The following is a 27,826-nucleotide window of genomic DNA, read 5'->3' on the forward strand; positions in this document are numbered from 1 at the left end:
AAAAAAAAGAGGAGAGGACAAGGCAAACGGTTCCGTTACTGCTTCCATACCAGTTACAAGTGAAAAGAATCAGAATTACAAGCAGCATTATTATATAAATAAATGGAAAATAACTTAAGTAGCAATAAGTGCAGGGTGGGGATAACATCTCAGCAAAGTCAGAGAATGTATGGTGCTGTATGAATAAAGCATTCAGAAACCACATATAAAAGTTATCCTTTGTGTTCAGGAAACTAATTTTAAACCTGAAAAGAAAGCTCAGTAATATTAGACTGTATGCTGTACTAGTTAGCCTAAAAGAACTAACCAACTAACTGAGGTAATGCTGTGTCACTTCATGAAATGTACAACATGGAAATTAAAATGTACATTGATGCAGCAGGTAACTCGGCCCAACTGATAGGGCTTACTGATGACCTAAAATATCCAGCACTGGTTGATCACATGTATAAACACATAATGTACCAGTCAATACAAAGACATTAACTTTAAGACACTAACACATCAACACAAATTTGCATTTCTCATTTTCGTTTGCATGCAAATATTTGCGTATTTTGTTTTTTATTTTTAAAAGTGTCTGTAAATTTCCCACTGTTGTTTAGCATACCATAAAATTGCGCTGTTTCAACCAGGGTTTGTTCTTTGGCATTTGTGTGTTTTTTTTCTGTGTCTTCTTTGTTTATTGTAAAGTATGATTTGTCTGATGTTTATTGTATTTATATATTTTTGTTACTAGATAGATAGATAGATAGATAGATAGATAGATAGATAGATAGATAGATAGATAGATAGATAGATAGATAGATAGATAGATAGATAGATAGATAGATAGATAGATAGATAGATAGGTTATTAATCCCAAGGGGAAATTCACATACTCCAGCAGCAGCATACTGATAAAAAACAATATTAAAGAGTAATAAAAATGCAGGTAAAAACAGACAATAACTTTGTATAACGTTAACGTTTGGGGAGGAACGATCTCCTCAGTCTGTCAGTGGAGCAGGACAGTGACAGCAGTCTGGTCGCTGAAGCTGCTCCTCTGTCTAGAGATGACACTGTTTAGTGGATGCAGTGGATTCTCCATGATTGACAGAATCATAATAATAATACTATTATTATGTTTATTTATTTACTATCTATGTATTATTTGTTTTCATTTGTTTCTTGTATTTTGTAGGAGTAAACCCAAGAAGTGGGTCCATTCTGATGTCATGACTGAAGGACTGTTTGAGGAGTGGATCCTTTAGTGGTTCATTAATGTTTGAAGTGTGCTGTTCTTGTGAGTATTGATTTTTCTGGCTTCTTGCATATTTTTCTACTGTTTTTGGATTTGGAATACTAGATTGAGAATTTAGATTTCTTTCTGTGGCTTGACTTGTTAGTCAAACCCTTTTTACCACTGCATTTTTACCTTGATATTATTTTTTATTCTTTATTAGTCTATTTTAATAAGCACCATTTATAAAGATTCTGTATTGGACCTGTCTCTCGAGGAAGTAGTTTTCACAGTTTCAATTCCTTGTTGATATTTATGCATATTCTGTATATTTTAGAAGATTTTAAGATACATTTTGAATTTTTAAAACCAGATCCTCTTTTTGGGCCTGTGTGACCAAAGCCTGCCTATGATGTTTTAGGTCAGGCTGCCTTGGATGAGGCTTTTTTTTTTTGAGTAGGCTCAGTAGGGCTGTGAGATGTTTTATGGGTCTCTTAGAGGCCTTACATCATTTCTCCATTTTGTGTACCACTTGTTAAAAAATAGTTTTTCTCAAAATCCATAAAAGAAGAAGAATTTCATCTGGTATATTAGCAGTATTTTTCACACAACTACAAAGTAGCTAAACTTCAGGTATTGTGCAAACGATTACTAGGCATCTCTCTGCAATACAATTCAGCTGTCCACAGAAAAAGGCTATGGAATGGAGTGTTTGAAGAAATCAATGAAGCAACTGAAATCCCAATCAGGAGAACATCTATTTTTAAAACAAAGGCTGATAAAGTGATTAACAAAAGCAACAGACAGATGGAGAGGTGGGTTCAACAGTACCTGAAGCTATATTCTAGAGAACACTCAGTCTCTCTGACAGCAGAGAGCCGACCTACCTGTCTTCAATGAAACAGATACAGTACCTACAGAGGATACACTTAGAAAAGCTATCAATGCACTAGCCTATGGAGCAGCTTCCAGTAATGACTAGATAGATAGATAGATAGATAGATAGATAGATAGATAGATAGATAGATAGATAGATAGATAGATAGATAGATAGATAGATAGATAGATAGATAGATAGATAGATAGATAGATAGATAGATAGATAGATAGATACTTTATTAATCCCAAGGGGAAATTCACATACTCCAGCAGCAGCATACGGATACAAAAACAATATTAAATTAAAGATTCATAATAATGCAGGTAAAAACAGACAATAACTATGTATAATTTTGTTGTTTTTTTTTTGTTCTTTATTTCGCCTTATACAATTTCTTTTATTAGGAATTTGTTAGTTTTCGCATACCCCTTGGGGTCAGAGCACAGGGTCAGCCATTGTACAGCGCCCCTGGAGCAATTACAGGTTAAGGGTCTTGCTCAAGGGCCCAGCAGAGTAGGATCTCTTTTTTGGCAGTGACGGAGATTCGAACCGGCAACCTTCGGGATACCAGCACAGATCCTTAGCCTCAGAGCCACCACTCTGCCCTTAATGTATAATGTTAAATGTTAATGTTTTCCCCCCCAGGTGGAACTGAAGAGTCGCATAGTTTGGGGGAGGAGCGATCTTCTCAGTCTGTCAGTGGAGCAAGACAGTGACAGCAGTCTGTCGCTGAAGCTGCTCTTCTGTCTGGAGATGATACTATTTAGTGGATGCAGTGGATTCTCCATAATTGATAGGACCCTGCTGAGCACCCGTCGCTCTGCCACAGATGTCAAACTGTCCAGCTCCATGCTAACAATAGAGTCTGCCTTCCTCACCCGTTTGTCCAGGCGTGAGGTGTCTTTCTTCTTAATGCTGCCTCCCCAGCACACCATTGCGTAGAAGAGGGCACTCACCACAACCGTCTGATAGAACATCTGCAACATCTTATTGCAGATGTTGAAGGACGCCAGCCTTCTAAGCAAGTATAGTTGGCTCTGTCCTTTCTCACACAGAGCATCAGTATTAGCAGTCCAGTCTAATTTATCATCCAGCTGCACTCCCAGGTATTTATAGGTCTGCACCATCTGCACACAGTCACCTCTGATGATCACAGGGTCCATGAGGGGTCTGGGCCTCCTAAAATCCACCACCAGCTCCTTGGTTTTGCTGGTGTTCAGGTGTAGGTGGTTTGAGTCACACCATTTAACAAAGTCATTGATGAGGTTCCTATACTCCTCCTCCTGCCCACTCCTGATGCAGCCCACGATAGCAGTGTTGTCAGCAAACTTTTGCACGTGGCAGGACTCCGAGTTGTATTGGAAGTCCGATGTTTATAGGCTGAACAGGACTGGAGAAAGTACAGTCCCCTGTGGCGCTCCTGTGTTGCTGACCACAATGTCAGACGTGCAGTTCCCAAGACGCACAACTGAGGTCTGTCTAAGATAGTCCACGATCCATGCCACCAGATATGAATCTAATCCCATCTCTGTCAGCTTGTCCCTAAGGAGCAGAGGTTGGATTGTGTTGAAGGTGCTAGAGAAGTCCAGAAACATAATTCTTACAGCACCACTGCCTCTGTCCAAGTGGGAGAGGGATCGGTGTAGCATATAGATGATGGCATCCTCCGCTCCCACCTTCTCCTGATATGCAAACTGCAGAGGGTCGAGGGCGTGTTGAACCTGTGGCCTAAGGTGGTGAAGCAGTAGCCTCTCCATGGTCTTCATCACATGTGATGTCAGAGCGACAGGCCGGAAGTCATTCAGCTCACTAGGACGTGATACCTTTGGGACTGGGGTGATGCAAGATGTTTTTTTGCCTAAGCCTCGGGACTCTCCCCTGTTCCAGGCTCAGGTTGAAGATGCGCTGTAGAGGACCCCCCAGCTCCGATGCACAGACCTTCAGCAGTCGTGGCGATATTCCATCTGGACCTGCTACTTTGCTGGCACAAAGTCTCCTCAGCTCTCTGCTCACCTGCGCTGTTGTAATTATGGGTGGGGATGTCTCTCCTATGCTGGTATCAGCAGAAGGATGTGTGCAGTACTCCGAGGTGAGAGTGAGAGTGGGTTAGGGTGGTCAAACCTGTTAAAGAAGTTGTTCATTTGGTTTGCTCTCTTCACGTCTCTCTCGATGGTGGCACCCCGCTTCGAGCTGCAGCCAGTGATAATCTTCATTCCATCCCACACTTCCTTCATGCTGTTATTCTGCAACATCTACTCCAGCTTTCTCCTGTACTGCTCCTTCGCCGCCCTGAGCTTGACTTGGAGTTCCTTCTGCACGCGCTTGAGCTCATGCTGATCACCGCCTTTAAAAGCCCTTTTCTTCTGGTTCAAAAGGCCCTTGATGTCACTTGTAATCCATGGCTTGTTGTTAGCATAGCAGCGTACAGTTCTTACTGGAACTACAATGTCCATACAGAAGTTGATGTAGTCAGTAGTGCAGTCAACAACTTCCTCAATGTTCTCATTATGTGATCCCTGCAGGATATCCCAGTCTGTAGTTCCAAAGCATTCTCTCAGAGCCTTCTCTGCCTCCGGGGACCACTTCCTGAATGAGCGCGTGGTTGCAGGTAGGACCCTCACTCTTGGTTTGTAGTGAGGCTGAAGCAGAACCAGGTTATGATCTGCTTTCCCAAGCGCAGGCAGCAGGGTGGCGCTGTATGCGTCTTTAACGTTTGAATACAGTAAATCAATAGTCTTATTTCCCCGTGTGTTACAGTCCACATACTGGGAGAAGGCAGGTAATGTTTTGTCCAGCGTCACATGGTTAAAGTCTCCAGCGATTAGCACAAGTGCCTCAGGGTGCTGCATTTGTAACTTAGCAAGAGCAGAATGGATGATGTCACTCACTGTCTTCACGTCCGCCCGAGGAGGAATGTACACGATAACAACAATGACGTGTCCAAACTCTCTGGGCAAGTAATAGGGACGCAAACTTACGGCCAACAGTTCGATGTCCCTGCAGCAAGTGGAGACTTTGACGTTAACATGTCCAGAGTTACACCACCGTGTATTAACATAGAGAGCGAGTCCTCCTCCTTTGTGCTTCCCGCAGGTACTTGCATCTCTGTCCGCTCTAACTGTGCTAAACCCGAGTAGCGCCACGTTAGCATATGGGATGGTGGTAGTTAGCCACGTTTCGCAAAAACACAACAAACTGCATTCTCTGTAGGTTCTGACATTTTTCACCAGCGCAGCCAGTTCGTCGATCTTAATTGATATTGAGTTCACATTTCCCAGAATCACAGAAGGCACCGAAGGCTTACAACGCCACTTTCTCGCAAGCCGCTTCATTTTTAGCTTAGTGCCGGCTCTGCTGCCACGATACCGCCTTCTTACTTCGTCGGGTAAATAGGGAACCACATCGGTACTGGCATTTGTTCTCAGCGCTCGAAGTTGAGTACTTGAATAGACGAGTCTCAGCGTGTAAAAATCCATGCCCACGTTGTAAAAGTAAATGTGGCCAGGGAACGAATCCATATAAAATAAAGTGATAGGAGTGATTAAAAAAAAGAAAAATAAAAGTAGAAAAGTAGAAAAATAAAGTCATACACGGAGCTGCTGAAAAGGCTGCCACTCTCGGCGGCGCCTGAGTCAATACCCAATATTCAATACTGCCAAAAATCATAAAAATTGGGAAGCTAGAATTACTGGGCCCACTCTATGGGCTTTTCTGTCTTTGCTGAAGAGAGGACAATGTACCACAAGATATGCAAGATGCCAAGGTTATCACCTTAAAAAATACAAAGGTGACTGTAATGATCACAATAATTATCCCAGCATCCTCCCACTTAATACTGTGGGAAAGGTCTTCATCCAGGTCTTCCTCAATACTGTAGACTTCAAACTCTTGTCTATCCTGAATTGCAGTGGTCAACATGGATATCAGCTTACATGGAATTGGTAGTACACCAGTTACAAGTGGAGTGCTGTGAGCAGCGAAGGTCACTATATATTGCTTTCATTGATCTGACAAAGGCATTTGACCTCATCACCAGACATGGGTTATTCCAGTTACTGAAAAGGATAGCATGTACCCCATGGCTGCTTCTTTCCACAAGAATATGAACACCATAGTAAACCATGATTGTTCTACTATTGAAGCCTTCAGCATCTACACTGGTGTCAAGTAACACTTTTTAAATTTTGTTCTTCCTATTGCTATCATTTACGTTCTACAACTTAGATGGAGGGATCTGGTCAGATGGAAATCTACTCAGTCCCATGTATTTTTAATTGCTATAAGCAAGGTCCATTAGGTCTTCATCAGACAGCTACTATGTGCTACTTTTCATAATAAGGGCATTCTGAAGCACACTACATATGGATCTGCTCCTGCCTTCAACATATTTTTTTCATGGATGCTGCCTCAATAATCAGTATTTGGAATAAGGTGCTAAAAGTTGATGACAACGTCACATAACTTGGCTTCACGGTCAGCAGCAACTTATCATTAAATTCTGAAACTGACAAGTGAATTGCGAGCTTTCCCAGCTTCCAGCTCTACTTGCAGAAATTGTCAAACTAGGCCTTATGAGTCAGTCCAGAAGATCTTTATAAAAGGAATAACCACCAAAGAGTCGCAAAACAATGAAATGTAAAGTAATAGGTTGCAAAGAATGACAGATTAAATTATAAAGAAAGAGTGGGTACTGCAGCCTTGTCTGCTGATGATTTTTCATCAAATATTCAGGACAAGAAATATAAATCTTGTTAAACGATTTTTCTTCCAGTCATGACTTATTACTCATCCATCTTTCCAAAGCTATTCATTTCACCAGAATAATGGTTACCATCAGTATAAATTCTGTCCATCTTTAATCAGCAAATCTAAATTGGCTCTATGGAAGCATGTCACTTAGATCATATTACTGTATTGAAAACTGACACATTACTTTTAACACAAGTCAAGAAATAAAACTAAAATGTTCTGGCACTAATAGCAAGCAGCAGCACATGCTCAAATGTATTCCAATAAACAGCCATACCTGTCAAAAGAGTGGAACTGCATGGGCAGAATGACCTGTGCTTCTCTTTTCACAGAAGGGTCTGGATATGGTAGGGGTTCAGGTCCCGACTCTGGTCCTTCAACAGGAGCTGCTACCAAGCTCTTCAGGATCTCTTTGACATTGATTCCTTTGTTACCTTGGCTTATGCTTGATATAGAAGATGCAGGCTTTAGAATTTCACTTGGACTTTCTGGTAAGCTGTCCTGTGATTTCTTCACTTCTGATGATAAAGTTGACAGAAGCTCACTCATGGCATCAGGGCCTGCACTTGGTTCAAGATCTGTACCATTCAGTACATTAGAGACCTGCTCTTCACCAATCCCTGAATCCGTGTGTGGCAGGGAACTCTCTATATGTAGATCTTCAATGGGTGTTATGTTTTCTTTATCCTTAACGTTTTCAGAAAATGAAGCTGGGTTCTCTACAGTAAAAGAAAACACAACACATTCAATATTGCAAAACAAATAAAATTGGCTATGAAAAAATGTAACATCAAGTTGTTAAAAATGCATTCATGCATAATTCAAAAAGACCTGGACAATATTCGAAACAGCAGGAAATGCAATATAATGTAACAAAGTTCTACTCACAGGCCAAAAAAAACATAATTTATGCCTTTGTTAGAGGAAGCAAGCTCTTACAAATTATTTAGTGATTGCCTTTGATGCAACTTTTCATCATCTAGTCAATATGAATAAGCAATCAATAAGGCAGTTTAAATTGTTGGGTTATATTGTAAAAACGTCTGAACATAAATTAAAGGACAAAATGCTTGTACTGCTTCTGCAATGTAGGCTACAGTACCTGGGATTTAACACAGGCCTTCAAAACTATCAAATGCATCAATAAAAATGACCTAGCTTTTTCACAGAAAGGGTCATGAGAATCAGGAACAAAACTACTGACTTATGTAGTTGAACCAGAAACATTCACAACATTTAAAAAGCGTCTGAATGAAATATTGGGACACATCAGCTGCTTGTTTAACCAAGCAAGCAAAATTTTCAAATGGTGTCCTCTTGTTTGTCAAAAGTCTAATATTCTTAGGCTAACTATAGTAAATAGCCAAAGAGTTGTATTTCAACACAAACTGTGACTATCCAGTCTATCTAGTGAATAAGACAGACAGACAGACAAATACTTTATAGAACAAATTTGTGAGAAGGGAGTAGATAGATAGATAGATAGATAGATAGATAGATAGATAGATAGATAGATAGATAGATAGATAGATAGATAGATAGATAGATATACATTAATGACATCATGGTGGTGATGCTATAAATATTAAACTGTTTCAGTATTCACTTTTCCTTGTTGGATAAGACAATGTTGGGTTTGGTATAGGTAATATATTTTCATGTTATGTTGATTTTTGATTTCCCAACTGTCGTGTTCATCTTCGATTTTTGTCTTACTCCGTGCCTTGCAAATTCTTAGTTCAATTTTACTTCCCAGTTACAACTTTGTTTCTCACTCTGTTTCATTACCATCTCCTGGCCTTTTGCTGCTCTAAATAATACTCAAACAATATGTTAGTCCCTTAAAAGGATTGTCAGGTATCCTCTGGTTTAATGGATGAATTATATTTCAATAGAAAATCAGCCTCATAAACGGTACAAAGTGACTAGAACATACACTAAGATGTAAGACAAACAGAATACTAATGGAGTGTGAAGGTGTGATTAAAAACATTTGACTGGAGATCTGCAGGGAAGGTTTATCTACTCTGATTGCTTACTTGTAATCCTAAACAACATTAAGCAAATTTACACAAAATTGTTTTTTTATGATATTTATTACTCTTATTAATTTTACTGAATAAAAGTATATTATTTATCACATGTTATCTGATTTTATTTGGCTTCAATGGCTTGTGCTTTGAATAGCACTACTGCCTCTCAGATCCCAGTGAAAGAATCCATCCATCCATCCAGGATAGGATAGTTCTTGGATATCAAAATGGACTTAGAAGCCAGTCATCATCATCTATTAATATGTGCTCTTTTGTAATTCTTCCATTGGCAATGTCTTCTAACAACAATAAAGTATCTGGAATAGTCTGCAGAACCCAAAAAATGTTTCTATATGTATTTTAAATGCATATAAAGGAAAAAAGAAAAAAAATGTCAAAGTATATAATTCCACTCTCACTCTAAATTTTAAATAAGTAAAAGCAGTTATTATAGAATGAAGTATAGTGTGCACAAAACTATACAAAAAGAAACTTTTACAAAAAATAAAACACAATGAAATCAATATATGGGGAAACAGAATGTTCCCACAAACTAGTTATAAACCCAAATTTAATATCCCACGTGTAATGCAACAAAATTTGCCAACACCACGAAAATAAATGTGCACATGACAATGGACCATAAAAGAAAATATTGTAATTACTGTACAAAAGCAAACAAAAAATTACAATAAAACATATACACAAAAACAGTATAATCAAACAGCAAACAATAGTAACAATAAGAAAAATAAAAAACAACCAACTGAAAATAACTATCAGCCATAGTTATTTAAATAATTATAACAAAATATATATCATGAAGCCTAGAAAGAACCTAATTGACTGTTATACCTGCCTCGCGATCTCCACCTTGCATTTTTTTAACTTGCACTGCGTTTTTATTGCTCTTTAATTAATATTGTTTTTATGCTGCTTGTATGCTGCTTCTGGAGTATGTGAATTTCCCCTTGGGGATTAATAAAGTATCTATCTATCTATCTATCTATCTATCTATCTATCTATCTATCTATCTATCTATCTATCTATCTATCTATCTATCTATCTATCTATCTATCTATCTATCTATCTATCTAATGCAAGGTGTGGATTTGGCCAACACGTTTTGAGGAATGCTGGATCTGTGAGGCAGTGGCACTAAGCACCGCTATACCACATGCTAAAACAAAAATGCATACAGTAAAGACACAAAAAGCTAACACAAGTGCTATTACAACATTCAATATGCAGGAATATTTTTAAGCTTCTCTAGTTTCTTATTTTCCCCATTAAACCGAATTAGCTTCATTGTACCTGCAGAGGGCACTGGTGTACTTTGGAAACAGCAGGTCTTTACGTGGACAACAACAAGTAATGAAAAACTACAAAATAATGGAATACAGAAATAAATACATAAGACAAAAGATTGTTATACAAGATGAATAAATAGATATGACTAGCAGGATGGATGGATAGATAGATCTCATTCCATAATCATGTAGGTAATTTGACTAAAAAGCCTGTGATACCAGATGCCCTGAAAATCGGCAAAATGTTGGAAATAATGTAACATTTTGCAAATCTGTCTAAATTTTTGCTCCACAGATCCAGTGTGGCATGACAAGTCAATAGACTTAATCCAGTCTACCGTTTTCCACTTATCTTACTTAAAAAATGATATCCCTATTTTCATCTGCAATACACAATGTTATTAAGTGAAATATGAAAAAAGACACCAGTGAAGAATCATCCAAATATCAATCATTAAAAAAAAAGTGCCTTTAGAACTAATCAGATATGTGAATTTGGTTCACTAAGGAACAACGTACTGTATAATAGCCCTGTTACAGAGCCAAAGCCAAGATTATATAACAATGTATTAATATAACATCTTAAACCAGCTTATTCCATGTCAGGGTCGTCGGGACTAAAGCATATTCCTGCAAGACTGAGCACAAGGTAGAAACCAGCCATGGACAGTTCAACAGTCTATCACAGGATCCACCCACACATACAATCGCACTCACATTATGGTAAACTACAATTGAAAATTAATATGATATGCATGTGTTTTGGGAAGTGGAAAGAAAACCAAAGTACCTGGAAAAAAACTCATGTAAACATGAAGGAATCCCACTCAGACAGCAACCACACATGGGATTTAAACTCAGGTCCACCAGATAGTAGCATTAATAACTGTACCTTGGTGCTCCCATGCTATAATAATAATTATAATAATAATAATAATAATAATAATAATAATAATAATAATAATAATAATAATAATAATAATAATAAAAATGAAATATTTATGACCAATTATTTTTTTCACTTCATACTTTCACTTTCATATTTTCAATTGATTGAAACTGTTTAGCACTCATAAACAAATCTATCTATCTAGAGACAAAATAAATTCTAACTAAGAGTCAACCAATGTTTTACAACTAGGGCTGTGGTTCACTATTATGCCCATCCCAAACTGAATAAAGGAGTAACAAAAGTATCAAGTTATAAGAACTGTTTAATTTGCAATTTGTAACAAGAGCACTGGAGCTGGAAATCAGATCACAATGAATGGTTAAAAGGATTTAAATTAAAAAAAAAAAAGATAAAAAGTATTGATTTATTGTGTTTTTGCTTCTTTAGGTGCTTAATTTTCCTGGCGCTTAGATCTTTATTCCTTTCAGTGGAATATGGTCTATCTTGCAAACTACATTACATGTTAAAATATGAGGATTGGATTCCCAGCAGAATTTGCATATCTGTTTTTTCTCCTGTTTCTCCACTTTCTTCCTACATTCTAAATTTGTACATAAATGTTAGATTTACTGGCGACACTGTTTCTGACTGGTATAAATGAGGAAGTCAGTCTGCTGTCCAGAACTGGGTTCTGCCTTGTGCCTGATGCCTCCCATAAAGATACTAAAATATAAAAATTGGGTGCAGAAAATTAATGACAATTGGATGACTAGGAGCTTAGTCTCACTGCTTTTTAAGGTCTACCATGCAAAATGCAAATAGTCAGTAAAAGACTTATAGACAATCTTCCTAAAAAATGTTTAATAATACACAAATGTTGGTTGTTAACTGTTAAAGCCTTCCTGGACAGTTTTACATCAGGAATAAAAGTAGCCTACAATGAAAACAATACATGATAATGACTATCGTTTTTTTGCTTTAAAACCAAGAAATATTAGGCCATCCTTTTATTTAAAAATGTGACATCTTTTACTAACAATAAATATCACACAAAAATATAAAATGACATTGGGATTTCTGCACAACTTTTTTGGAACAAATCCCATGATTTCATTATCTGTGTTTTCTTTTTCTTTTATTTGTGTAAGGTTTGCTTTTTAGTTTTTTTGGTCCCTATGGCAAGTCAAGATGAAGGTGGCTTTTCTGTTCAGTTATTCACAGGAAAAACAACACAGTAAGTCACTGGAATGAGTGTATGCATTATGCAGGGATTTTGTGCAGGGATTGCCACTACTGACTTTGAAGAAAGAAAAGAACAGAATAAAGATAACTAAGATATAGCACAAGCCTTACTGTAATCACCATAACTTTAGCTGTAAATGCCAAAACGATTAGAAAACAGAATAGAGATGAATGAATGCAGTGGAAAATGTCCAACTGTTGCAAAATATCAACGACAAACTCGGTTCTTTGGAAATACAGATTCAGTTGCTCCTCACCTGACAATCTGATCTCAGGGAACAGAAAGCTCGCCTGTTAGCAAGACGCATCCCCCAGAATGGGAGTTGACTTTGCAACATTAACCTTACGCCATGCCACTCATATGAAGACCAAGACTAAGCTTTGCCTTCACTCCTGTCTACAACTTTCAAATCTGGTAGTTTCAGCCCAGAAAGTGGGCACTTGAAGCCTAGGTCATCAACGCCATCTCAGGCAGACTTTACTACTGTACTACTAAAAAAGGAGAAAATAAACCACTAAAGAAATTAATATAAAACCACAAAACATAGAAGGTCTATCAGATATAAACCCATAAAATTAACAGTTTGCCAGAGCGGACTGTATTAATGAACTCTGGACATTCCAAATGTACAAAGTAATCACCTGAGATTTACAGATAAACTCTGTCGGAAAGGAAAATCTGAATAGACAATAGCATTGAAATACCATCTGATTTAAAACTGCCATTAAAATCAAACAAATTGTGCTAAATGTATTACATATGTGCTATGTAACATATGCTGCACATAAAGCTGCACATAAAGAAGGGAATGCAAGTTTTACTCGATTTACAAATCTCAAGTCAGTCCTCCTTACGCTGCCATCCATTCAAATAGAATAGGGTGTGGTGGAAGGGCCGTGTACCAGAACTCGCTCATCTTACCAAGGTTGCCCAGGAATCTTTTTTCCATTCTTGTGACCAGTGTACCATCAGCAAGACCGTTCAGGGCCATTGGGCACATTGTCTCCCCTCACAGGTCACACATTAAACTTTACATTTTAATTTACAATACTGGAAACTGAATGCATATAACATATAGTCCAGAAGCACTAGATTTCTAATTTAAATTTAACTTGCTGCTGCTCATTTGATTAGTTTGCATTTTTGATCTTGTAACGTCAACAGTTATTTGAGCGGATTATGCACGTGTTTTAAAATTGCTAAAAATATGTATTTTGTATGTTGTGGTTATTGAAACCTAGAAATAAATGCTGTTCATGTAAGTTAAGTAAGTTTTGGTTTATTTATGTCAGTTTATAGTATCTGATATTAAAAGATAAACTTGGTATTTTCTAGGTATTTATTTTTTTTAACAAACGTGGCGTATATTCATTTGCCACATAAATCAGTGTTCTAAAGTTAAGCTTTTTTCTATAATTAAAAAAAAATATGCAGCTTTTGGAGCATCAGAATATAAAATCATAAAAACTTACTGAATACGTCATCTTTGAGTTTCAGTTTCATGTTTCCGACGCATGTTGTTAAAACAAAAGGGATCTGGAAATAATCATTTTAAAGGAAATTCCTGGTTCTACTTTTCTCGACATAAAGATACGTTTTCTATTCACTTGTGTGTGAGCTGTTAAGCAAATATGGCAGTAAATCAAAACAAAGCCAACCACATGGCACAGTTTACTGTGATTTTGTTTTCTGAGAAGAAACCACACCCCGGGTTGATCGATGGGGGGTGAAAGGCTCAACACCACCAGTGCTGAGGTAGCATGCACAGCTGGTCTTATAAAATGGCTAAATCTTATAATATTGATTTTTTTTATTCAAAAATGACATGTATAAGCTATTTTATAATGTGTGTGGAATCGCAAGACACGGATCGAAACTCGACAACTGTCTTGGCTTGAAAAATGGACATATTCGGTAAGTTATTATGCTTTTATTTTCTGTTGCAGCCCCATTCCCTATAGGGTTCATTGTAAAAAATCAGGATTGACTCTGTATATATTTTTTAACTTATATAAAATCTTTCATTTTAGAACACAAGTTTGCATGGCAAATGCATATATACCATATTCCAGGAGCTCATATTTTTATCAAGGTTCTTTTACAGATTAAAATTGTAAAATTGATGTATACAGTACATACTTTAGATTGGTAGACACCATTTCATAAGAGGTGAGTTTGCTTAGAAAAATAATCCTTCACACAAGCAACAATGCATAATGGAATCTATTGAAATGTTTAAGATTATGTTTAAGGGATATTTTAGAGTTACATTTTGTGCTCTCATAAATTGAAAATGTAACAGATAGAGTGATCCAGTAGCAAAAGAGCACATAGAGAAATTTAACATAACATTCTCAAAACCATGTAATCTAGTTCAGGGTCATGGAGAGCAGGCGTCTACACCAGCAACAGCCAGACTCTTAACAATCCCTGAACCCATGAAAATGTCTTATTATTTCGGAGATATTCTGAAGAAACTGTTAATGGAGAAGTACAAATGCTGTAATCGTGACTATGGTTTTTACAATGTTGTCTGGCATACAGCAAAAGGTAACAACATTAAAAAAACAACAAAAACTGGAGTTTTTAGTGGAAGTATATTTTATATTGAATAACAGGTTGCATAGTGGTTGCAACTTTTGTAAAAACTACTCACAAATCCTGGGTTCTGTTAATGAAGAGTTGCATGTTCCCTTTATGCATGTATAGGTTTTCCTCTGGATAGTAAAATGTTCTTTCTATAGCCCAAAGATATGTGTATTAGGCTAAATGGCAACTTTAAATTGGCCTGGCATGGGTGTGTGTTCACTTTAGCTCACTATGGCTGAGACCGACACCAGCTCTCTGTCATCTTGGCATGGGTAAAATGGGTTAGAAAACAGATAAATGGAAAATTAAATTGAATGATTGAGTAAAACTGTGGTTAAACTATGGAATTGCAATATATTTTTTTTTTGTTTGGAAATGAAGGACAAGGGAACAGTACATAGGAATATGACAAGTGTATTTAATCAAACACTATCTATATAGCAAAACACTGAACTTCAACCAATGTCTTTACCCTATCACTTACTGAGCCACGATTTGTGTCTTCTGTACCTAATGATTTGATATCAATAAACTAATTGTTTAATTTAATATTATTTATTGTATCAGTATGCTGCTGCTGAAGAATGTGAATTTCCCATTGGGATTAATAAAGTATCTATCTATCTGTCTATCTATCTAATTGCTGAGTATTTACATAATACTATTTTGCTGATCTTTTGGGTTATGATCTGAATGCATTTACAGTGGAACCTCGGTTTGCGAGCATAATTCGTTCCGGAAACGTGCTCGTAGTCCAAAGCACTCGTATATCAAAGTGAATTTCCCCATAAGAAATAATGGAAACTCAGATAATTTGTTCCACAACCCAAAACTATTCATATAAAAATGATTAAAACAAAATATAAAGTAAAAATACATAAAACAAATTAACCTGCACTTTACCTTTGAAAAGAATCATGGCTAGTGTGAGTGAGTTTCTAAACTCTTGTGGGATTGCACCCAACGGGACGACACGTGGAAGAGCGTCCCAAAGCAATCGCAGTCTCCCAGCGCTGTAGCAGTTCGCCGTAAAAGTGAATCTGAAAAGATCGCGGACATGCTATAAGCACCTGCTGTCGATGGGTGATACAAGGAACAAGGAACATTATAGATGTGCAGGGCCCTGCCTGACTGCTGTGTCTGTATATAAATAACCGCGCTGTTGCTGTTTCAAGCTGAATAAAGCTGGTGTTACTAAAGTACTGAGACTCCGCTTCGTGTTTTAGGGTGCAAGATGGGGACTCGCACGTCACAACACACACGCTCACGCACACACACACACACACATACACACGAGCGCACGCATGCACACACACACACACACACACACGCGAGCGAGTGAGCGCACACACATACACACGCGCGTGCACACACAGTCATAATGCTAATGCTGTAGTAAACAGTATACGCTTGTACGGATGTTTACTATGAGTGAGGCACGCCGACTCAGACGGAGAATAGGAGACGATTGCCCACAATCCCACAGCGAGAGAGAGAGAAGAACCATCAGCTCAGTTGTGATCACATGACGCGTATACATACTACTCGTACTGCAAGACCTCGCTCGTTTATCAAGTTAAAATTTATTAAAAATTTTTGCTCGTCTTGCAAAACACTCGTAAACCAAGTTACTCACAAACCGAGGTTCCACTGTATTTTCTTCTTAAAATTTACCAGTAGATGACTGTGGTGGATTGCCGGCATTTTATTCCAGGAGGAGCTCTCCCGAAAGCATGATCGTGCCCTGAGTTCCAGCAGGGCCTCATGGACTATGTAGTGTTTATACACAGCCCTGCTGGATACCTTGGGGGCCACCGGGAGTCGCTGTAGGGGGGCTCGTGGACTCTTATGTGCCCTATAACCCGGGAGTACGTCACGGTCACGTGACAGGAAGGAGTAACGTGCTCCCGGGTTGAAGAAAAGAACTGTTTACCCTGACCCGGAAGGAAAAAGGAACTGTGGACTGTTGGACAGGAACACCTCCGGGTCAGGGTGTATAAAAGGACTGTGGGAAAGCCCAGACGCTGAGCTGAGCTGGGAGGTAGGAGGGCGAAGTGTCTGGGCGAGGAGGATTGGTATTTGAGAAAGAGTTTATTGTGTTTATATGAGTGTGGAGTGGAGGGTGCTTTGTGCACATTATTGTGACAAAAATAAAGAGTCTTGGACTTTTACCTGGTGTTCAGAGTGGTACCTGAGGGTTCAAGAGGTGGACAAAAGCCTCTACTGCTACATGACACTATATCCTTTTAAAACTTTCATAGACCAAATATTTTTAACATTATGTAACATTCTCAAAGTTACTTAACTCAATTCAGGGATTTGAGAGATAATTTATCTAATCACTTACAAAAATATTATAATTAACTAAGTTAAAAATGATGAACATGATATTAAGCAAAACATAAAAGTCAATTAAACAAAATTATCAAATGAATAACATTTTAGATTGATTATAGGCACTCCGTAAACACAAATAATAGTTTACACTTGTTCTTAATAAAATGCATCAAATAAGAAGAATTTAAAACCACTGACTTGCATAAAAAATATATGTGAATAAAAATCCTGTCACGAACACTGCAACTACGAACCGAATCAACCATAATTGTCCAAGTAATTCTCATTCATGGCATATAGAAGAAGCTGAACAGAGTGAAAATATTTCCAAAAAATTGTAAAAGATAACATAAACAATAATTATTAATGGAAGTGATAGCCAGGTATTACCACATATTGTTTTAAGTGTTGCTTTTATGAGTTATGCTTATAATAATAATTCTCTGTATTTATATAGTGCTTTCTCACTACTCAAAGAGCTTAGCAATTGCAGGTTAAGGGCATGCTCAAGGGCCCAACAGAGCAGAGTCCCTTTTGGCATTTTATGGGATTCGAACCGGCAACCTTCCAATTGCCAGTGCAGACCCCTAGCCTCAGAGCCACCACTCTGCTTCCTACACTGACTTAACTTGAATGATGCCACAAGACATCAGTGAAATTGTGTAGCAGTATTATTGCAACATTTGCTAATTGTCTATAGCTGTTCATCTGTAATATAAAATATTTTCCTTTCAAAGAATGTCACTGAGTGCAAGTCAGGAACCAATCTTCAACAACCACCAGTCCATCATATGGCACACCCATGTGTATAACCACACTCAGTTGGAGAATGATTATTATTTGCTAGGAGAATTCTATGAAAAAACATGTAGTCATGTGAAAACTTCTGTCACATCAGTGTAACTTCTGGCATCAACCAAATTTTACTTTGTCCTTATTACTGAATAAAAGATACCCTTCTCATAAAATAAGGCTAAATTAATGCATTATGGGCTATACCTACAGGTAAACTCTATGTATAAGGGCTTGGCATGAAATTGAAACTGTGAACTGTGGCTTTTAAAAGTATAAAAAGACACCCCAGATTAACCAGTTTGAGGAGAATCAGAAAGTACTGCAACACAAAGGAAAAAGTTGAAAGGCTGACTTCTAAAAACATCTAACAAAACGCTCAAAAAGAAAAGTCCTATAATGGTCAATAAGCCACCATTAACTGTTCTGCTTAATTCTAGTCAAGCCAGCTCTGAAATGAGCACTACAACTGAATACAGCATAAAGTAGCAATATTACAACTTGGGGTAAGATTAATTATAAAAGAAAAATGAAAATGCTGATGATAAATCTTACACTATACAGAACAGAATGGGAATGAAACTGTCATAATCTAACATTCTGGGAAAGTGGGAAATTATGTTAACACTGAATTCATCCTGTCCAAGGGGAATCGTTGCATACTATTTGAGAATTGTTGTGCTTGAGAAAGTAAGAGTGGCTGACGAAATTACTGATGGATGAATTTTCATCAATGACTAACCGCAAGAAAACAAAAAAGTATGTTCAAAAATGTATCATTCCAACATTCTATTAGTAAAATATAGCTTCCAGGCATATCTGATCATCTCACTGTAATCAACACTGAACAATGAATGCACCATTCTCTGGAAGCATTTGCACAAAGAATTATAAAAATATTTTAACGTTGCAAACATATGAGAGGTTCCACTCTTCCAAATGAGCCAAGTCTAATTTTGCACTTAAAAAATAACTTTTTAACACTTACTTAACTAAAACAAGTCTCATTTTTCTTTTGCAAGATATTTAGCTTAAAATCTGTGATTTATTCCAAATTTTGACAAAAATACACTTGCAAGTTTTATGAATTCCCCCTGTTGTGTCTGTTCTCTTTCGTAACATCAGGTTAAAAACCTTCAGAAAATCAATGGATGGACTGATATATTATTTATATATATATATATATATATATATATATATATATATATATATATATATATATATACACACGTACAAATTTGGAAGAGGATGCTTAACTCCTCTTATTAATCTTTTATTATCACTTTTTACTATCGTTTTCCCAATATTCCCCTGTGCCAATTCATCTTAACAGAGGTTTGTCTGAATTGTAATATAGTCCTTTTCACCAGCAGCACATTCTGATCAGTTAATTATGTCAATCAGCCTACTGTATAAAACCAGTATAGCACGACCATTAGCTCACCATGACCATTTTAGCCAAAGTGACCTCATTAGCTAAGCTGCCAAAAATATTGTGCAGCTTCAATTTATGTGAGCAGCACTCCATATTTTTTTTTTATCTGGATTCAATGAATCTTTTCTTCTTTGGTAAACTGCCTGGCTAATCAGCAGTGACAGATCACTGATGTAAACAGTATAATAAGTCTTCAATGAAGTATAGAAACAAATCATACTCAGTTTCTTTTGATCTTGTGTCTGGATTTTGTTTTTTTGACATTTATTGTGGCTTTATGACTCTTTATTTGCCTTTGTATGATGCTATTTTTAAACAGATCACATGTCACAGATAATTGGTTACTGTATTACTGTTACTGTATTTTTACTAAAGTAGATACAACACCAGAATAAGAAAACATCTCTCCATTGGTATACAAAAATGATTTCCATAAAAAAGGGTAAAATCTAAAATACGTTTTAAAAAACTATGGCTTGTTTTGATGTTTAATATAAGATTATATAACGTTGCAAAACAAAGGGGAAGTAGATAGATATGAATTAAATTGATAAAGTAGTAGCAGCAGTATTAATATTATCACTGTAAGGAGTACTTTGAAATTCTTAATCGCATATCCAGTTAACATGCATTTTGTCACTATGTTATGGCTCCATGATAAACAAGAATGTATTAAAATGTATTATGAAGATTTATAAATGTAATGCTTCACTTTCAAATTAATACTTTACAATCACTTATAGTAAACTACTGTTCATAATTCTGACAAGAAAGGTTTATCCACCTAATAATTCCAGACCTGTACTTGTTGGGGAGTTGATTTCTTGCCGGATATTTCTTCCAGACTGGCTTCCAGATCTAGCGGTCTCTCTTTGTGGCTCCAGTATATCACGGTACTTTGAAACCATTAATACAGATATAAAGTACACAACAGCCAGTGCTAAAAACTGAGCTTGTTTGCTGTCGTCCTAAAAAAAAAAAAAACAAAACAATTACAGAATATTGCAAAAAATTTTGAAATATATAAATTCATACATATATACAAGTATATACACATTTAAGCATTGCTTATTACTGCCTTGTTTAGATGCTTCACTGGGACCTAAATTTAATATTGTTAATTAAAATATAATACCATAAAGAATGTTACAATAGAAACTGGTTGAATAACAAAAACAAAGAGGAATCACTCTTGCTGAGAAAGCTATAAATGGTGCAGTTATACAAAAATTTGTAAACTATTTTTATACGGTCTGGTTGGCACAGAATAGCATGTGACTGGAAGGACAACTATAAGGGGAGGTAGCAAGTTAACCAGCAGTATTACACAAATGTCCTCCCATTTGTGAGTTGTACACAAATAGATGTTCACTGAAGTAGATACCCTCCCGTTTAGATAGTTGTAGGACTCCTTGATTCACATGAAGTGTTAAGTTTTATTGTATCTGTTTATAAGGATTTCGGGCAAGAATGTTTCAATATAAATGTAAACATGGATGTGATATTATTCCTGGGGAATTAAGTTACTGTGGATCTACTTCAGTGAGCATCTGTTTGTGTACAATAGTTTCTTACTTGGTTCATGGGCCCCAAAGAAGAGGTGAATCCTTGAAACGCATTAGCCGAATCTATGCATCCTTATTATTACAGACTTATTAGATGTGTGTGGCTCACATTGTTAATCTTATGTTATTTGTATGGTGATCTTTTTGGTAACATCTATTTTGTTTAATATGTCTTGATTTTGTACATGTTTTTGTTTACTGTATGTAATTTGTATCTTGTTCATTGGTTTATGTAAACATTGTATGACTTTTTCATATTGGGTGTGACATGTCTCTTGTTGTTAAATGATATCCATCCATCCATTATCCAACCCGCTGAATCCGAACACAGGGTCACGGGGGTCTGCTGGAGCCAATCCCAGCCAACACAGGGCACAAGGCAGGAACCAATCCCGGGCAGGGTGCCAACCCACCGCAGTGTTAAATGATATGTTATACTTATAATTGGTTGTTTCTTTACTTATATAGATATATTTTTGTGTAAGATGTTAAAATATTTGTACTCCGTGGATCTATATTGTTTTTTTCTTGTATAAATATTAAAAAATGAAACAGATCTAAACACTAGCATGGCAAAATGTTCACATACTGAAGTGACTTTAGCTGCAAGTGGAATTCCCATTTTACTTTATGGTGCCAATCAGAGTGCAGCAGTCTGTTGCTACAGTCTGACTTTGTCCACTCTGATAGCAGTCACGGGACATCATATCTTTGATTGCTGCTACAACAAACAGTTGTGAGCAGGCATCAGCCACAGCACTACTCAAAGAGGGAGAGGCAAGTTTGTTGTACCACGTGAACGTCACTGAGAGAATAAAACTAAATAATAAAAAAACACAAGCTCTAACTTTTACAAGTAGTCAAAATTTACACTGAGTGTCAAATCAAATGTATATTTTTATTATATTGTAGAAATAATAATAATAGCAGCTCACTACTCAAAACACGGAGCGCCCAGTCTCGTAATTGAGACCCTCGGGTTATAAGGCAGCAGATCTTACCTCTACACCATTCAAGAATACATGTAAACTCCCTGTCGATAGACATTTGAGCATGAGTTTTTAACTCATTGACAGCCACATGTAAATCAAATGCTTTTATTTTCCTTTGGTTATAGTCTTGAATAAAAGCGCATATGTTTATTTGATTTTTGGACTAACGTCTTCATACATTATACACTTCTCATCATTATTAGTAGAACATGGAAAAAGTTTCTGCTTTAGGTATGTGTTCAGCATTTCTTGCATTTCTCGCATTTCATATCATCCTACACGTACCCAGATCTTTGTAGACATGGAACACACATGAAATGCATGTATTCCAAATAACAATATACTGTATTATCTACCCTATACAACTCCAGGCACCCCACACACAGATAAGGTGCCTTGGCTTGAGCTGGGAGACCTTTTTGCCCACGAGCTGAGCTCCATCAAGCCTGGGGATGGGACAGCAGGCTGCTTACTGTTTGTGCCGATTGACACATTTACAAAACAAAAGACGCTGATGGTAGAGGTGTGAAGGGATTGAAGGTGAGCCGGGATTACGCATTTTTTCATAGGCTTCAGGAATTCTAGTGTTAAAGAAACAGCTGCTATCCACTATTCTAATTCTTTTCATAATTTTAAACACTTCTGTTATTACCTTTGATTGCTTAAACATTCTTTATTGTAGTTTATACCTTACAGCTCTGAAATTATATTGTAGCTCTTCCCTGGTGTTTCTGTAACGTTGATATGCCATTTTGTAATATATAGACTAAAGTCAAACAATGTAATTGTTCCCAGGCAGACACGCTTCTCTTAAAATACTGAGTTTAAGGAAAAATCATCTACCACTAATTACTTCCCTCACACTTATGTAAACCAACCCATTATCTACAAATTATGTTCACTTATACACATGCCTTCCATATTGAACAGAGTTCTTAGTTGTCAAATCATGTAATGAATCATATGAGATTAGTTACATAGAGAAAAACTGAGTGCAGTATAGAGATACAGAATAGGTCAAAGAATAAGGAATCAATACAGAATATTGGACAAAAAAGAAGTGTGAGAGAATGGGGCTAAGAAAGCAGCTGCTGTTTCAAACAGTCGGTTGCAGCCTTTGGCCAACACTTTAGGCTTGCCCACATGCTTCTTGTACTGTCACGCACTGTCTCCGACAATTGTAAGAGATAACAACTCACCCTTTATATTTTTTTGGAATGGAAGACATGGTAACATCAAATTAATTTACTCTCAAAATCAAGTTAACAATTGTTACATTTTAGGATGATAATTATTGTAAAATAAATCATTCGCCCATTTATTTTTTGATGAAATTGCTTCTCAAAGACAGGCTGGTGGGGAGAAAAAAAATGAAAGGTAGGCAATCCATCACAAGCCATAATCATGATCATTTACTTGCACTGCAGTAGGAAAGTTGAGTTGTAGGAACAAAGCCACAGGAACACCACAAAAAATGTAAGTTAACGGGAAATAAAATTGCTTCTGCACAATGCTTAGATGATAAAAATGTTTTCAGAGGTTGCCTCCTATAGGACAGTGTCTGCCATCTTGTATTTATAACTGGCGTTACTCCGAAGTAATCCCTGAAACCAAATATGTAATTGATCTGTGGTAGAAGATTTAGTAATTATTAGAATAAAAAACACTGGGTAACAAGGAAACACTAGTTCTGAAAGGAAAAGCAGAAGGGCTACATTTCTCATTTAGACACAAATACCAGTTAAAGTACATTTGTTTTTCATGCTTACAATACTATTAAATGTATATTTTGAGCTGAATTATAGTCTTTCTTGGTCTAAACTTTACTTGAGGTGAAAACAACCCCAAAACAAGTATTTGCTACACATTTTGTGCTTTCAATTAGCATTTTTTCTCTTTCCTTAATCATTCAAAATTGCCAGGAATTTATATTTAGAAGGGTACAAGAGAAGGTCCAGAAGAGACAAATTTGTTTAGATGTTTTTTTTATAGAAATATGCAAGGATGGGTTGATGCATTCATTGTCTTCACCAGGTAACAAGTAAAAGAATGGTAAAATAATATACTCCTTTCCTTTACTGAAAAAAGCAAGTGCCATGATTTTTTTGTGAATACAAGGTGGAAAACTACAAAGAACAGGTTGAGGAATCTTCTCTCTTCCTACCTTGCACTTGGGTGCAACATGTCGGTAAAAATCAATTTCCTAAAATAGCATATGAAGTTTTGTGTGAAAACATGGGAGCCATCTCTGATGAACATGGGGAAAGGTTCCACCTGGAAATAGTGAGATGATATATTTGAAAATAGAGTGAGTCTATGTTAGCAGACATTTGTTGGTCATCCCACCTTGAAACACATTCAGAGGATTGTAAGAGGAAAAATTTATGAAGTGACTACTTTTTGTAAACAATAATTGTATCTTTTCAAGTCAACTGTGTTTTTCATTTTTAAACATTCATCTCTCAAAAACTGGATGTAAATGAGCGATTTTGTTGCCAGTTTTGGATTCAGCACACTGACATCTATAAATAACAAATAAAATTTTTGACGGACGACTGTACTCATTTCTCAAAGGTCATAGGTATGTATTCCTGTATGGACTAGACTATTAAAAGACCATAATAATGCAATAATTAAGGATGCACAAAGTGAAATTGTAGAAAGACTCACCACATCACGAAACACAACTGCTCGAAGACGGTTAATATCCACATCTTGTAACAGTCGGTCTGGGTCTTTGATGGGCGAAAGGTTACCAGGCACGTTCTCCAAGGTTGTCTAATCGAAAAAATTGTGTTTTTACTAATATCAGTAAGCAATCAATTTGTTTAAAAACTATTTTTTATTATACTAACATACCTAATATTCTCAAACCTACTTATCCATTTCACAGCCTAAGTGGCAAAAGCCTATTCCAGTAGCATTGAGTAAACAAATCAATGAACAAATCAATGAAATCGTGCTCATGGCCAAGCAGTGCCAGTGTAAACTTACAAATAACCAAACACACACAGAATTAAAATCAGAATACCCAAAAGAAAAACCACAGAGACATGGTGAGAAGGTGCAGACTGCATACAGAAAGTGATTTGATTCAAGGATCAATAGGGCAGCTATGTTAGACACTGCACCACCTTATCTGCAATATTGTAATTCACTTACCTCCTATCCCTTCTATTTTCAAACTAACTTTATAAAATTATACAGCCATTCAAAAAGCACTAGATGCAAGGCAGGAGGCGACTCTGTAAATGACACTAGTTTAGTTTAATTTATCACAGTCATATTCACAAACACAACAACACTCTCTCACACAATTCAACTTGCATTTATCAATTACCTTTGCATTTCCACATTTTGTGAGGCACTAACACCAGCAACCGCACCACAGTGTGCCACTTTTAAAACTGTCCAAATAAAGCTAAAATAATGCTTACTTCATTTATCAACTAATTAATGTACAGTTTAGTAGGGAGCAACAGGCCTGTTAAGCACAAGGAAGGTTGAACAAATGTCAGCCCCTTACACTAAAATGCATGAAATAAAGTATAAACACTAGAATTCAATAAAAAGAGAAAAACAAGGCTTTACAAAAGAAAAATCAAAGTAAATAAGTGAAAATGTGAAGTTACCTTGCCACCCACCACCCCACTAGCACACTGCACATTTTCCTGAGTTTTGCAGTTTGGCAGAGAACTTTTTGTTGTCCTATCTCTCTGCCTTTGCCTACACTCAAGGCAGTTCCGAACAGCAACACAGCAGACTAGAAAGAAAAAATAAACATACAGATAGACAAATAAATATAATACAGCAAATGGTGATTTTTGTTTATAGTGTATTTAGGGCAAGTTTTTTATGCTGCCTTATTTACAAAACATACAACTCATAAAACACTTTTTTGTACACCACTTATTCAGGACCTTTGCAAAATGTAAAGTTAGTGGGATGTGTGTGTCTTGGGTTGGAAAGGGATTTTCAGTGGGACAAGTGCTGTGGTGATGAAGAAATATATTGCTAAATGGCCTGCACAGTTGCCTCACTAGCATCCATAGCATTGAGATCACCACCTTTTCCTTCTTCACTCCTAGTTTTTACAACAAACCTTTCAAAGACCCTTTAAATGCCAAATTTGCATCCTCCTTCTGCTTTTTTTTTCTTTTCTCACATTCTTTAAAGTAATTTGCTCCTAACTCTGCTTATGGTTGGTATTTTTCCAACATGCTAGTTTAGTTATGTTGCATTCATTCTGTAGTAATGTCCAGCTCAAAACTGATGACACAAGTAGTGTAGGCCTAACATGCCTTTATTTTTGCATAATACATATTTTCTCTCACTCATTTTAGACTTCTTCATGAGTAAAATCAGGATTTTTGTGAATTGCTTTGTTAAACTGTTTAGATATGTTTGTATTTATACTTTTATGTGTATGTATGTAGAAAGAATTGTGGTGGGAGGATGGTGGTTGGTGCAGGAAATCCCAAAGCGCAGGCCTCTGGGTGGCTGCCTACTTCATATATTATGTATTATATATTTTAATATATATATAAATAAAGTTCAAGCACTTTATTGTCATTGTGTAATACAACAAAATTTTTGTGACAGCCCCAAGGTGCATTTAAAAGTCAAATAATTCCAAATATGTCGTATACAGTGTTAAGTCATCAAGTAACCAGAGCAAATTACTATTGCTCAAAGTACAGCAGCATAAATTGTTATTGCACCTGTTAATGAACAGTACATTACATATTATATATTGTATTACATTAGTATATTGCACATTACCAATAGCTTATTGCACATGTTCAATTAAAAATGATCTCAGAAAGTTTATGGCAATGGGAAAAAGCTCTTTTTTATTCTGTTTGTGCGCACACAGATTGACCTAAAGCGTCTTCCTGACGGGAGGAGCTCAAACAAAGAATTTCCAGGATGAGTTTTGTCCTTGACAATGTTTTTGGCCCTTCTCACACAGCGAGTCTTATATGAGAGTTCGAGTGATGGCAATTCAGTGCCAATAATGGCCTCTGCTGTTTTTACGACCCGCTGCAGGGCTTCCTTAGCAGCCTTGGTCCAGCTGTTGTACCAGGCCATCATGCAGTTAGTTAAAATGCTCTCTATAGTGCATCTATAGAAATTAACCAGCAGCTTCTGGGGGAGGTCAGCTCTCCTTAGCTTCCTGAGAAAATAGAGATGTTGTTGTGCTTTGCCTATTATAGCCAAGTTGTTGTCAGCCCAGGACAGGTCCTCTGAGATGGTGACTCCTAGAAACTTAAAGCTGGAAACTCTCTCCACAGCATCTGCATTGATTGTTATTGGACTGTGATTGGTCTTTTTAGTGGTCCTAAAGTCCAGAATAACTTCTTTGGTCTTTTTGGTATTTAAGACCAGGTTGTTGGTGTTGCACCATGCTGCCAGATTCTGAACTTCTTCCTTATATGCAGCTTCACTGTTGTTTGTTACAAGCCCAATGACAGTTGTATCATCCACAAATTTAACAAAAATGTTTGATTGGTGGACGGGTTGATAGTCATGGGTGAAGAGTGCATATAGAAGGGGACTCAGTACACATCCTTGCGGCACACCAGTGCTCAGGGTATGGGTGGCGGATGTGTGTTTGCCCATCCTGACAGACTGGGGGCAGTTGGTGAGAAAATCCAGCAACCAGTTGCATATGGACAGAGCAAGTAATAACTATATAACTCTGGGAAATATATTGTGTTTAAAAGCAAAAATTAAAACGTTTTCAGTCCACCATTTCATAATACTGTAACTATAATAAATATTTTA

The 27,826-nt window shown here is 36.8% G+C and overlaps 1 protein-coding gene across 26 annotated transcripts in view; it reads right to left on the reverse strand.

The window, feature by feature from the left end:
* The window catches only part of nbeaa (neurobeachin a), a 925,612-nt gene that overhangs the window by 483,315 nt on the left and 414,471 nt on the right, over positions 1-27,826 (reverse strand). For 19 of the 26 annotated variants that reach the window (XM_051927338.1, XM_051927335.1, XM_051927339.1 and 16 more), the window contains 4 exons: positions 25,672-25,802; positions 24,710-24,817; positions 20,267-20,450; positions 7,129-7,570 (listed from right to left, as the gene is read on the reverse strand). In XM_051927338.1, the coding sequence (XP_051783298.1) occupies positions 7,129-7,570; positions 20,267-20,450; positions 24,710-24,817; positions 25,672-25,802 (865 nt within the window). The remainder of the gene's footprint in view (positions 1-7,128; positions 7,571-20,266; positions 20,451-24,709; positions 24,818-25,671; positions 25,803-27,826) is intronic. The other 7 variants (XM_051927337.1, XM_051927348.1, XM_051927342.1 and 4 more) reach the window with 1 other exon arrangement.

The sequence above is a fragment of the Erpetoichthys calabaricus genome, chromosome 4 (genome assembly GCF_900747795.2).
Source record: "Erpetoichthys calabaricus chromosome 4, fErpCal1.3, whole genome shotgun sequence".
NCBI lineage: Eukaryota > Metazoa > Chordata > Cladistia > Polypteriformes > Polypteridae > Erpetoichthys > Erpetoichthys calabaricus.